This window comes from Myxocyprinus asiaticus, chromosome 35, assembly GCF_019703515.2.
Source record: "Myxocyprinus asiaticus isolate MX2 ecotype Aquarium Trade chromosome 35, UBuf_Myxa_2, whole genome shotgun sequence".
NCBI lineage: Eukaryota > Metazoa > Chordata > Actinopteri > Cypriniformes > Catostomidae > Myxocyprinus > Myxocyprinus asiaticus.
Genome location: NC_059378.1, coordinates 36,595,585 through 36,609,190, shown reverse-complemented (window position 1 = coordinate 36,609,190; position 13,606 = coordinate 36,595,585). Strand labels below are relative to the sequence as shown.

The window sequence follows — 13,606 nt, the reverse complement described above, 5'->3', positions numbered from 1 at the left end:
TACCCCAGGAGGAGGCAGACCCAGCCTTGTCGATGCTGTGTCCAGTGCATGCTTTGCGCATCTACTTGGACCACATGCAGAGCTTTAGATGCTCTGAGCAGCTCTTTGTCTGCTTTGGTGTACAGTGAAAAGGGAACACTGTCTCCAAACAGAGGCATCCAAACACTGGATCGTGGATGCCATCGCTTTGGCATACCAGGTCCATGGCATGCCCTCCCCTTTGGGATTATGAGCACACTTCATGAGGAGTGTGGCATCCTCCTGGGCCCTAGCCAATGGCACCTCTCTAGCAGACATCTGTAAAGCAGTGGGCTGGGCAACACCCAATACCTTTGCGAGATTTTATAATCTCTGGGTTGAGCCGGTTTCATCCTGTGTGTTGACAGGTATGAGCAGGTAAGTGTGCGGGCAGCTGGCCGGGTGTACCGCTTGCACATAGCACCTTTCCCCTCCCTGAGGGGAAGACGTGCGCTTTTTCCCCCATGCGAGTTCACAAGAGAGTGAACCCTGGATGTTCTTCCTCCTTAGCCCTATGGCTGGCGAATTCGGCGGAGGAATTCATAGCCAGGCCCAGTACATATTTTCCACAGTACGGTTTCCCTGAGGGCAAATCCATGTCTCTCTTCGGCAGGGTCCTCCCCTGCCTCCAGTCGCCGTGCTGTAGAGTTCCTCTCCTCTGGGTAGGACCTACCACGGGGCTTCTTCCACATGCGGCTGGTTGCCCATGTGATGTATTTCCCACAGGTTAACCTCCTCTTTCGGCAGGATATGGTCTCCGTGGTGTTTTTCCCCCTCTTGGGGTGTTGGGGGAGGCTACGTGCAGACCGGATGCACCTGCTATTAGGCACGCAGCGGCTCACTTGCACCTGCACCATCAGTCCGCATAACACAGTTCAGCTGGTTGTGGTGTTTTCGTATAGGGAACCCTAGTGTCACTACATTGACACAACGTCGAGAGAGTGACAGATAGGGAACGTCTTTGTTACTGTTGTAACCTACGTTCCTTAATGGAGGGAATGAGACGTTGTGTCCCTTTTGCCACAGTGCTGTACTATGCGCTGAAATGGCCGGGACCCTGTCTCGGCTCCACAGCGCAAAACCTGAATGAGTGATTGCGAGCCAGCTCCTTTTATACCCGTATGTCCAGGGGAGTGGCATGCAAATTCCACTCGCCTATTCCCATTGGCCTTTTCTCAAAGATCAGAGGTGTTTGGGGCTCCCAAGAGCAACCCCTAGTGTCACTACATCGACACAACTTCTCGTTCCCTCCATCAGGGAATGGAGGTTACAACAGTAACCAAGATGTTATTTCCTTTAAATGAGTGAGCGAGCAACAATTGAGAATGCTTATTGAGATTAAAAAAAAAATATTTTGGAGAAGATAAAAAGAGGTAGATAGATAAATAGATTTAGTTATTATTAATATAATAATAATGATATTAATTTAGCTAAATTAGTAGCGTCACTATTTTTAGTTCGATACTCCCTAACACTGCACAAATCAGCTTTTAAGAAATTAGTCAAACTTTTCCACTCACCAATACAGCTATCTCTATGTTCCTCAAACCCGGCACTACACACGCATCGCCCAATAGGCACAAGCCACTCCCCCTCCGCGCTGCAGTACATCTTGGGCGTGTCTCTTTCTTCTGCATGGTCCACACACTGACCTCTGACCTCCACGAGTGAGGACGAATCTGCCCCTGTTACCACATCCGTGAAGACAGCAAGATTCCGCGACATGCCCGTGCAACGTTTAAAGTAAACTCGCACCGACACGATAGCAATGCAAGCTCCGATATCCTGGAAAGCCAAGTAGAAGCCGCGTTTGCTAAGTGGCCCCACGCCACGAATTTCAGTGTTAAGTTTGAGTCTTCGCACCCCTAGGTCCACATTTGTGAAACTTTCGTCAGCCGCGATGGTGTCGATTTTGGAAAATTGACTCTCCCAGATGCTCGTGCCAATATCCCGGTCAGTCTCGTAGTAGTAGACGTTAAAGGTCTCCTTGCAGGTGCCGAGTACTCCTGGCATGCTGTTGCAGTCGCGCAGCGTGAATTTAATCTCGATGTAGATACGGCGGGCGCCGTCTCGCTGGATCCAGTTGGTTCGGAGCCAGTTGTTTTGGCTCGGGCTCATGACATTGCACACCTGGTACGTATGGATGGGAGTGAAATACTCGTCCATTTCGTTGATTGCATCCCACTGCCAAAGAGAAACAGAGAATGAGAGAGCTGATTTTACATTGAAAATAGATCCATTTTAAAAGAATACAAAATCATAAATGTATAGAACAACATGAGGGTGAGAATTTAATGTATGTGCAAAATCAGAATATTGCAAAACAATTTGCAAATAAAGCAGCATTTCCATCCCATGTTTATGAGAGAAATTGGTTGAAATTGGTGCAAAATAGAAATTAAAATGGAAGTTGAAGCCAGTTCTGGGAGGTAATAGTAGACAACCATTTTGATGACAGGCTTTGGCATTTCAGAATAACCAGGGGCCTGTACCATGAAGCTAGTTAAACAAACTCAGGGTTACAGGATTGGTTTTGATTTGACAAACCAAACCAATCCAATCAGGCTTAATTGGTACCATGATGCTGCATTTGCAATGAACAGCCAAACATGTAAAACATGGAGAGAAAGAGAGAGACAGAGTGATTCACTTCTCGCAAGGGAGTCAGTGGGATTTACCTCTCCACTGAATGCTGATTATTATGAAAATTGTAATATTTTAAAAACATAAAAAAATTTACAAAATTAAACAAAAACATTTAAAAGGTGAAACAGCTGATATATCAATGCGTAAGTAAATTCCTAAATGTTCACAAGTACATAGGCTTATTAGTTGTAAAAGCTTAAATATATAAAAAATGTTATATTCAAGCTTAATGTAATTTAATATCATTACATATTAATATGCAGTAGGTTACTATAGCATAATTAAAAAGTGAGCACTCGGAATATTCAATAATTGGTATGCAAAAATAAGGCATATTTGTTCTTTTTTCATATTTTGTGGACTGTTTATATTAAACATAAAGTGAAATACAGTATGTTCATCTCTAATCCATATAATAATGGGTTTGGGTGGCATTCATCCCTTTCTATAGCCATCTTGCTGAGTGATTAATATTTTAATATTTTAAAATAGATAATTATTGGTAGGTATTGCATTAATATAGCTTACTAGCTGTTTTATGGATAGCCTAATATTCCAGGTATAATATGTTTATATTTTTATAGATATTTTTATTTTATGGCTAGAGTAGGTAAATGAAAACAATTATAATGTATTTAAATAAAATACTCAATCTGCTGAAAATCTATATTTAGACTCTCAAATAAGTAATTTATCATCGATTCATCAAGTCTATTTTTGGATTTCTAAAAAAAACTTTTTGTAAAGTATAAACTCGATGGACCCACCTGGGGGTCCATAAGGGGTCACTATATCGCAAAATAAGTTTACACTTAAAATGTTAAAGTCCCCAGTTACGTGAGTCAGTCATATGTGGTATCACTTGAGAGCTTAGAATCTGAACTTTTCATAGATAACCATCACTTATGCATTTATGTTACATAACATAACAAAATAATTGCTGAAAACATCCACGTTGCAAATAAGCGCCACCTAGAGGTAATGTGGTAGAAATATTCATATGAATATAAAAGTCTTTCACATAGTACTTACATGGACAAGTTATATTTCGAATGAAAGCTAACCTTCTCAGGAATGTGACTGTATAGTTTATTTTATTGCCCTAATATCACAGTTCAAAAGATTTTCAAAAGAATCACAAAGTGAAATATGATTTCTGTAAAATGATTTCTGCGCCGATCAATGCAACTGTAAGCCACAAGCAGCCAAAAACTTTACATCTGCTTTTAGGCAGTTTTCTACAAAATGAGACATTTTCTACTTATTTGTGATCTTGCTTGGGTGAATAATTCAATGTTATATCTGAGATGTCCAGAACAAAATATGCAGTCCAGCAGGAAAAGCATGCAAAAAAAAAAAAAAAAAAAAAAAAAAACAATTATCAGAAAAATATGTTATCGACTATTTGTGATACATTTATTGTTATTATATCATTGCAAAGCGGTGAATCTCAGTTTTCTAATGACACCTAGATTGTGCTTCTAGTCCACTCAGAGGCCGAGATATTTGATGAAACAATGGGGGTGGTGCATGAACTGAAAATTAGACTTAATGTCAATGGACGAGCACATCTGTGAGGGCTGAAATTCTGCATTTTGTCATGGAAGGTAATAGAGGAATTCTGCATTTTGTCATGGAAGGTAATAGAGGGAAAATTCTGCTGCCATCTAGTGGCATAAAATGCTCATAAAGTTAGGACAAAAAAAAAAAAGTAATTTTCTGTTCATAATAAGATTGTAAACATATACAATATTTTGTATGAATAATTGGAGTCTTTTTATATATATATATATATATATATATATATATATATATATATATATATATATATATATATTTGGAGGGTTTTCTGAAAAAATTAGACCAGCTTTTTGCAAATAGTCCACAGTATGTGTGAATGGTGAGCTTTTAAATTTGAGTGTTAAAAAGCGGCAGCTCAAAAAATGTACCAAGAGAGAAGGTGGAGTGACTTCATTGCATCAAAGGTGTCACTTTACTCGCAGCTGAGTATCTCAGTATCTGTTAGCCATCTGTTACCGAGAACAAAACCTGCTTTGGAGCAGGTTAGCCATGGAGCGTAAGTTACTATGGCGATGAGCACCAGTAAAGTCTGACCCACTATCATGTTACCTAAAACCCAGGTTTGACACAAACTAAACTAAAACTTACATGGCTAGCCACCTAAACCGGCTTCATGGTACAAGCCCCTGAGCAACATTTCAGATGCTATGCAATAAAATGTATGATATTCTCTGAGCAAATGATGTATTCACATGGCTTGCTGAGGAAAAGTCACATAACTTTTTTGATGCATAACTGTATTACTATTTAAATTCTAAAGGAATAAATTTGATAATGTGTTACATCATAGTTTATGAGCTTGTCCTCTTTTTGAATTAAAGTTATTTTATTTTTATTTTTTTTATGAGCATTTTAGAGATTTTAATTTGTGTCTTGGTGTTTTCATCCAGTATTTTTAACGCAATATTCCAAAATACAAATACATACAAATATGTGGATGGAAACCCAGCTAATGATGACTGAATGTTCATTTTTAGGTGAACTATCCCTTTAAGGATAGAAGCTTCTGTTACAAACACATCTTCAATGCAACAGAGATCTTATTTGTGGATTTACATATTTGTAGAATTAAGATTCTTATAAAACAGACAACATATTGCTACTCATGAGAGTTTCTTTAAAACATTTACATCTTGCAATGCGTTTCTGTGCTGAGATTAATTTCATATTGTGATGAATGTGGCATGTGTTTCCCAACTAAGAGAATAACTCATTATTCATGGACTATTTTTGTGCAATTTAAGCAGTTTCTTATGCAATGCAAATATTACAAGTTGCAAATGAATTTTAAGATTCATATTTTGAGCTTGAAGAAAAAATTGGAAATGCTCATCAATGTGAATGTGCAAAACTGATAAAGCAAGGAATTGCTTTCCTTGAATGGTGACTAAGGCTAACATTCCAACTAACATCTACTTTTACTAACTAACATCTGCATGAATGAAAGTCATACAGGTTTGGAACAAAATTAGCGTCAGAGCTCTAGCAAGAAAACCTGTTTAGAGGGAAAGTGTACAGACAATATTTTGTGTGTAGGCCCAATCTGATAGCGCTGATGTCTCAGTCAAGCTGTCTGCGGGCAATTAGCTCTTCTCTTTCGGCTCACTCATGAAATAATAAAGAGGGCGAGTTGAGGGCTAGCTGTACTTTGAAAGACCTCGCACCCAACTGGGGTAGATCCCCATGAGGAGGGAGCCGCTACGTGCCGCCACACAGCGGGTCTTTCATCTCTCCAAGCCAAGTGCTCACACCAAGCTCTACGGACAGCACAGGCGTATGCCGCGTGTGAGTGCTGAATATTCCGTGTTAATTAAAAGTGGAGTGCTGCCGGATAAGCAGAGTGGACAGATGACACTGGGGGATTCTTTGAGGCAGAAAGTTGGTGATACAGACGGGAGCAGACAAAAAATAATTAATGTCTTTGTGTCATTATGTTCACAAAATGAGTATGTTAATGTATTTGAGGCAAGAAGGAAGCTTCATTTAAGTCTTAGGTGCAGAACATGCTCTTCGCAAGTACAGCGCATCCGGAAAGTATTCACAGCGCTTCACTTTTTCCACATTTTGTTATGTTACAGCCTTATTCCAAAATGGATTAAATTCATTATTTTCCTCAAAATTCTACAAACAATACCCCATAATGACAACGTGAAAGAAGTTTGTTTGAAATCTTTGCAAATTTATTAAAAATAAAAAACGAAAAAAATCACATGTACATAAGTATTCAGAGCCTTTGCTCAATACTTTGTTGAAGCATCTTTGGCACCAATTACAGCCTCAAGTTTTTTTGAGTATGATGCTACAAGCTTGGCACACCTATTTTTGGGCAGTTTCTCCCATTCTTCTTTGCAGGACCTCTTTGTGCCTTTCAGGCAAACTGTCATGACTACGTTTTGATAGAATTGACTGCTTGGACAGTTTTTTATTTGATATGAGCTCTATAATTTAGGTTTCATAATTTAGTATGTATCAGTAAATCATGTTCAGTTGATAATGTATGGTTAATGCTAATGCTGTTAAACCAATAAATAAACAAATCGCGGGCAGGTATACGCAACACAAATGTGTGTGTGTGTGGGGGGGGGGGGGGGGGGGGTATTAGAAAAAGCCCAGCCATATAACTTGCAAATCTGTAATATCTTACAACGTTTCAGTCAAACGTCTTCTTCAGGCATTCTATTAATTTCTCTGAAAATTCTTCCAGTTGCAAGTATATTACTGTTACCATCATGATTTACCCAAGATGTTTCACAAATGATGCTGGTGATGTGCTGAACTGAACCAGAATAGGTTAATGGTGGTAGACATCCTCCTCCTGACATGAACTGAACATTTTTAAACTCAGGTCAAACCATTTTTATTGACTTCTTGAACTGTTTGATTCACAAAATTACAGCAAAAACATACGATGACAGTAAGTCCTCACTTTCTTTGAGATGCTATTGTGCTTGCTAAATCAAAATGTTATGATATGAATGTACTTCATTCATAAAAATTATTTAATTACTGTTCCGCATAGATGTTAACAGCATTTACTAGTGAGTCTGATGCCTTCCTTATATGGCGTTTTCATGGGCGTGGATCATAATAATTGTGAATGAACTTGCACACACCCTCTATTTACGAATGTTTGGAATTCACTAACATACACGTTGTACTCTCAAATCTGGGGAGTATGAAGCATTAGTGAATCCAGCGGAAATTTTTCAGGGAAGGTCCATTTTACATGCAAATAACTCATTTATTTACTCATATATTTACGAAAGTTTCATGAATGAGGCCCATTGAGTTTACATTCATTTGTATTACAAGTGCTAAAAAGGTTACTGTCACTTTAAGAGCTCAACGTGTCTCTCACAGACTGGCACAGTGATCTAGTGGTGGTGATTTTGATTCATTTCAGTGACTTGATTCATTAGATTCCATTTACCAAAAAGATTGGTTCAGATTCATTCATTGATTCATTAACCATTTCTGTAAGTTACACCTGTAGATAGTGCCAAATGTTCGTCTTTTACAGAATTGCATTGAACCAAAAGCATTCATTCATGACCAGAACAAGTCTAATTATTCTTAATTAAAATATAAGTGTCTACAATTCTACCAAGAGACTTCAGCACTGCAGAGTTTTTAAACATCATAAGTGTTTCCCCGCAAATGACAACAAAAGCATATCTATCATACTGTGAACTGCTGAGCTAGCTCTTTATCAAGCTATTGAAATTCAATAAGATTTGAATGTCAGTGTAATATGCGGTCATCACTCACTTTTATTCATAATTCATCCAGTCCCTTTTCTTGTTGAACGAGATTGACAAACTGAACGGACAACATGCAGCTCCTCTCGTTCAGTCGAACAGCAGATCCTCATTCATGATGAGTGATTCATTCATTCATTCGTGCAAACGAGTGCACCAGTACATTCAGTTCGTTCATGAACGAAATGACCAACTGGTTCAGTGAAGGGGTGTATTCGTTCAGTGGGTCAAACCAATGATATTCTTATTCACAGGTCGCTTTTGAATGCTATTGGCCCGTGTTAAAGTCTTTAATAGCAACACAAATGGAATTTGAGTGTCTACAAATGTACAAAGACAATTTAAAATTTGATATTAAACACAATAACATTTACAACATAAATGGCAAGTCTTATTTTTCCTATATGTCATGGTATGTGGTGTTGAGAGAAGGACCCAAACGCAGATTGGCAACAATGCTTTTATTTAAATAAAAAGAAAACAAAAATAACCAAAAACTCTCACAATAGAGGAAGAAGAAAAATAAAACCTGAGCATACACCACAAAGCACATACCACACGATGCACACAACAGGCGACAAAATGAGACAAGGCCATCTGTGCAAGAGTTCGGCCACAAATAAACAGGCACGGAAGACAGAAGTTACCGAACCCCAACACAGCATGAAGACGGATTGCGACCTGGATGCACAGCGCAAAGCGAGCGAAGTGCACCCGAGGTCACGAGAGACAGACACAAACAATTGACACAAGTGCATGCCACAAGGATGACATGAAAGCAATGCATTCATGCCAATAAACAAGACAAGAGAACGCATGACAATGTCAATGAGGCAAATCATGCATTCTCACACAAGACACAGACTATACAAGGCACTAAACATGAATGTCATGAAACATGAAGAATGATCTGACTGTGATTAATTACGCAAACATGTTTACCAGTACATTCAGTTCATTCATGAACGATGTCTCATCTTGTTCAGACTCAAACAACCGACTGGTTCAGTGAAGGGGCGTATTCGTTCAGCGGGTGAAACCAATGATATGCTGCCTCACAGCCTGCACTCGAATGCTACTGGCTCGCGCTAAAGTCAGTCTTCACAGGCATGAAAAGCAATAGAGCTCATTAGCTTTGAAAGGGAGAGATGTCATTGAATGAGAAATATACACTTTTTTAAGGTTTAGGTTAGGGAGGTAAAACTGAATAGAGCATAACCTTAAAAACCTCATCTGTTTGGGAGAAAATTTAACTCTCTTTTAGTGCCACACAGTGGACATTTCACCTCAGCACTACCACTATGCGTGTTATGAACCAAGTAATATTATTTTGTAAAAATGTCGCCACAGTCGCGTTATTTTCATGAGATAATTTTTCTCTTTCTGCTTAACTACTGTCATGGCATGGCAACAAACGCCTAACTCTAAGTATCAAAATTCAGCATGTAACTCATACTGCACCATTTGTGCTACGGATATGAATGATTCATTAAATCGTGTGGCGTGCTGAGGAGAGATGTGCTATTTCTTTCAAAAGCAATCAAACTTCAATCGACTTTCAATAGACAGATGATAAAACTGGCGAAATCCCATAGACTTACATTGAAGGAGGGACCCTAGCTATACAGTATATACAGACCAAAATATCAAAGACTTGGGGGTGCCAAACACCAAGAACACCCAAGCAAACACATAGCAACATGCTCGAAACCACAACTCACAATATTTGCACAGGCAAGCAACACTCAAATTTTCTTGGGAAAACATAAAACCGGGAAAACTTCCCACTAAATCTATGATTTGGCCAACAAGAAAAAGGAAGGAAAAAAACACATTTATGAACAGTAATCAGATAAGTAAAAGTTTTAGCCCATCTAAGCACACATGAAGAGCAGTGCAAGAGGTAGCGCTACAATTCAGCTCCCACTGGCCTTGGTTAGATTGCCTCCCCGAATACATTACAGACACAGAGGGCCTAATTGAAAAGGAAACTGCTGACCTCAGAGAAGCCTCGAGCTTGGCCACAGTGAACTTGGCCTCTGCTCGCACGTAGATCTTCCAAGGCATGCACTTCCCATGGGAGAGCTACAAAAAGCCCGTTGCTGTAATTTAAATGTTTGATTCGAGGGTACACTATAACCAGCCTCCCACATTAAGTTTTTATCAGTTAAATTGAATTTGTCCTTGCTCTAATGATTAGAGCATTAGAAAATCTATCGCTCTGAACAAATCTAATACCTTTTATTAGTGCTTTTGAAGCATATTTAGGTTGGCTCGAGGGGTGTGAGCAATTTGGTTAGTCTTTTCATAAGCTTCCCGATAAAAGTCTGGGTTTTGTTTGAACTTTATCACATAATAGACAATCTCTGAAGAAAACTATTGAAATAAATCAAAGTGATGTTATTTTTGGGAGGCACAAAGAAAATCCTTTTGTTCAGGTATTGAAACACCTTTGTATGGAAATTGTTCTGATTTCTGATTCTCCAATCATTTAAGGCAATATTTGATCCTGCAAACTGACACAGCTGTACTGAAAATGGAAACACAGTATTTAATACTGTAATTAAAAATGTAATTAATATTATACATTATATTTATGTTAATTATTTAATAAATCATCGGTTGTATTTTTAATACTGACAAAATAGAAAGCAATTAATCAATTAAAAATAGCAATTAAGTAATTTTAGCAAGCAAAATAGACTATACACTCACCGACCACTTTATTAGATACACCTGAACACCTACTTATTCATGCAGTTATCTAATCAGCCAATCGTGTGGCAGCAGTGCAATGCATAAAATCATTCAGATATGGGTCAGGAGCTTCAGTTAATGTTCACATCAACCATCAGAATGGGGAAAAAATGTAATCTCTGTGATTTGGCATGATTGTTGGTGCCAGACGGGCTGGTTTGAGTATTTCTGTAACTTCTGATCTCCTGGAATTTTCACACACAACAATCTGTAGAGTTTACTCAGAATGGTGCCAAAAACAAAAAACATCAATTGAGTGGCAGTTCTGCAGACGGAAACGCGGTTCGCGCTGAGAGAAATGTTGCGGTAACTCAGATGTCCACTCTGTACAATTGTAGTGAGCATAATAGCATCTCAGAATGCACAACATGTCAAACTTTGAGGCGAATGGGCTACAACAGCCGAAGACCATGTCGGGTTCCCAAAGGCTCACCAAAACTAGAAAATTAATGACTGGAAAATCATAGCCTGGTCTGATGAATCTCGATTTCTGCTGAGGTGCACAGATGGTAGGCCCACTGCAGCCTCAGCTTTCTGTACTTGACTGAAAGAATTAGAACCCGACGTGGTCTTCTGCTGTTGTAGTCCATCCGCCTCAAGGTTCGACATGTTGTGCATTCTGAGATGTAATAAAACTATGAATTGTTCTACCATCTGAGCAATTCAAGCTTGAGGTAGGCTTACATGTAACGTTGTGTATTTATGAGCTACATCAGCAGGGGGCATTCAGTGTGCCTCAACAAACCTCACAAGCAGCGCAGCCACAGAATAAGAGCCAGTCATGCTAGATGCATTCTTGACAGCTGGATGAAGTGCAACAGAAAGCAGGTACCTCAAGATATGATTTTCAAAGTTTCAACTACTTTAAACTTGACACAGGCTCTGAAAAAAGGTGATGTTTATGATGCTGATAACCAGTTAGACATTCCAAAAGTGTCCATCTGAAGCATATGTATATAGATGACAATTAAAAATAGTGCAGACGGAACGCAAAGCCACAGTCAACTGTAGGCTTATGTTCAATTATATGAGAATAAAAATATATTGACTTCTAAAGCCACTTTTTGTATTTCTCTAAATAATGCTTTACTCGTCTGCCGCAATGGTGCAATATACACTGATGAGCCAAAACACCACCTGCCTAATATGCTGTTGGTTCTCCGAGGCATGGACTCTACATGACCCCTGATGGTGTCCTGTAGAATCTGACACCAAGACATTAGCAGCAGATCCTTCAAGTCCTGTAAGTTGTGAGATGGAGCCACAGTGGATCGGACTAGTTGGTCCAGCACATCCGGCAGATGCTCAATCGGATCAAGATCTGGGGAATTAGGAGGCCAAGGCAACGCATTGAACTCTTCATCATGTTCCTCAAACCAGTCCTGAAAAATTTGTGTGCAGTGTGGCAGGGCGCATTATCCTGCTGAAAGAGGCCACTGCCATCAGGGAATACCATTGCCATGAAGGGGTGTACCTGGGCTGCAACGATGTTTAGGCTGGTGGCACATGTCAAATTGATGTCCACATGAATGGCCAGACCCAGCGTTTTCCAGCAAAATATTGCCCAGAGCATCAAAGTCCCTCCACCGTCATGTTGTCTTCCCATTGTGCATCCTGGTGCCATCACTTTCCCAGGTAAACAGCACACACGTACTCGGCCTTCTACGGCGACCATGCAACCTTTTACCACTGCTCTAAGGTTCAGTTCAGTATTGTAGGCGCTTTCGACGGTGGACAGGGGTCATCATGGGCAATCTGACCGGTCTGCGGCTACGCAGCCCCATATGCAGCAGGGTGCAATGCACTGTGTGTTGTGTCACATTCCTCCCGAAACCATCATTAACATTTTCTGTCACTTGTGCCACAGTAGACCTTCTGTTGGTTCGGACCACACAGGATAGCCTTCGTTGCCCTCGCACATCAATGTGCCTTGGGTGCCCAACACCCTGTTGCCAGTTTGTGGTTTGTCCCTCCTCGGACCACTGTTGGTAGGTACTCACCACTGCTGACCGGGAGCACCCCACAAGCCTTGCCATTTCAGAGATCTGACCCAGTCGTCTGGCCATAACAATTTGGCCCTTGTAAAAGTCACTCAGGTCTTTACTCCTGCCCATTTGTCCTGCATTTAACACATTGACAACAAAAACTGATTGTTCGCTTACCATCTAATCTTCCCGACCTTGATATGTGGCCTTGTTAGGAGATGATCAACGTTATTCGCTTCACCTGTGAGTGGTCATAATGTTTTGGCTCATCAGTGTATTTCAATCTGAATATCTGAATTAAATAGATATTTAAATTATTATTTATATTAAATAATCTGTATTTGATGGACTTTCTCAGCAAATATTGATATGGGATTAATTGCAATTAATTCGACTAATTATTTGGAAATTCATGTAATTACTTTGAATTTGTTAATCCATTGATAGCCCTAATTAAAATAGCAATTATACATTTTTAATTATTAAATTAATTAAAACGTGTGAAAAAAAGAATGCAATTCTGTTTGGTGATGCTAGTGGTGCAGAATTTACAGACTTCACTTTTAAATATTGAATATAGGCTTACCTAAGTACAACTAATGATAGATGCCAACATTGACCGATCCAGGGTTTGTATCTGAATCCATTGTTATGGATCTTCATCACAGCCGACAAGTAATTGTGTTGAGCAAAGTAATTTTAGTGAGCAAAATAGGCAATATATTATACATTTATATCATGTATCACACATTGATATTTAAGGTATATATATATATATATATATATATATATATATATATATATATATATATATATATATAATTATAATTACAAAATAATAATAATAAATTGAAAATAGCA

At 39.1% G+C, this 13,606-nt stretch overlaps 1 protein-coding gene across 4 annotated transcripts in view; it reads right to left on the bottom strand.

The window, feature by feature from the left end:
* Window positions 1-13,606, bottom strand: part of LOC127426074 (ephrin type-A receptor 8-like) — a 146,135-nt gene that overhangs the window by 72,440 nt on the left and 60,089 nt on the right. For all 4 annotated transcript variants that reach the window (XM_051672572.1, XM_051672574.1, XM_051672576.1 and 1 more), the window contains exon 3: window positions 1,539-2,202. In XM_051672572.1, the coding sequence (XP_051528532.1) occupies window positions 1,539-2,202 (664 nt within the window). The remainder of the gene's footprint in view (window positions 1-1,538; window positions 2,203-13,606) is intronic.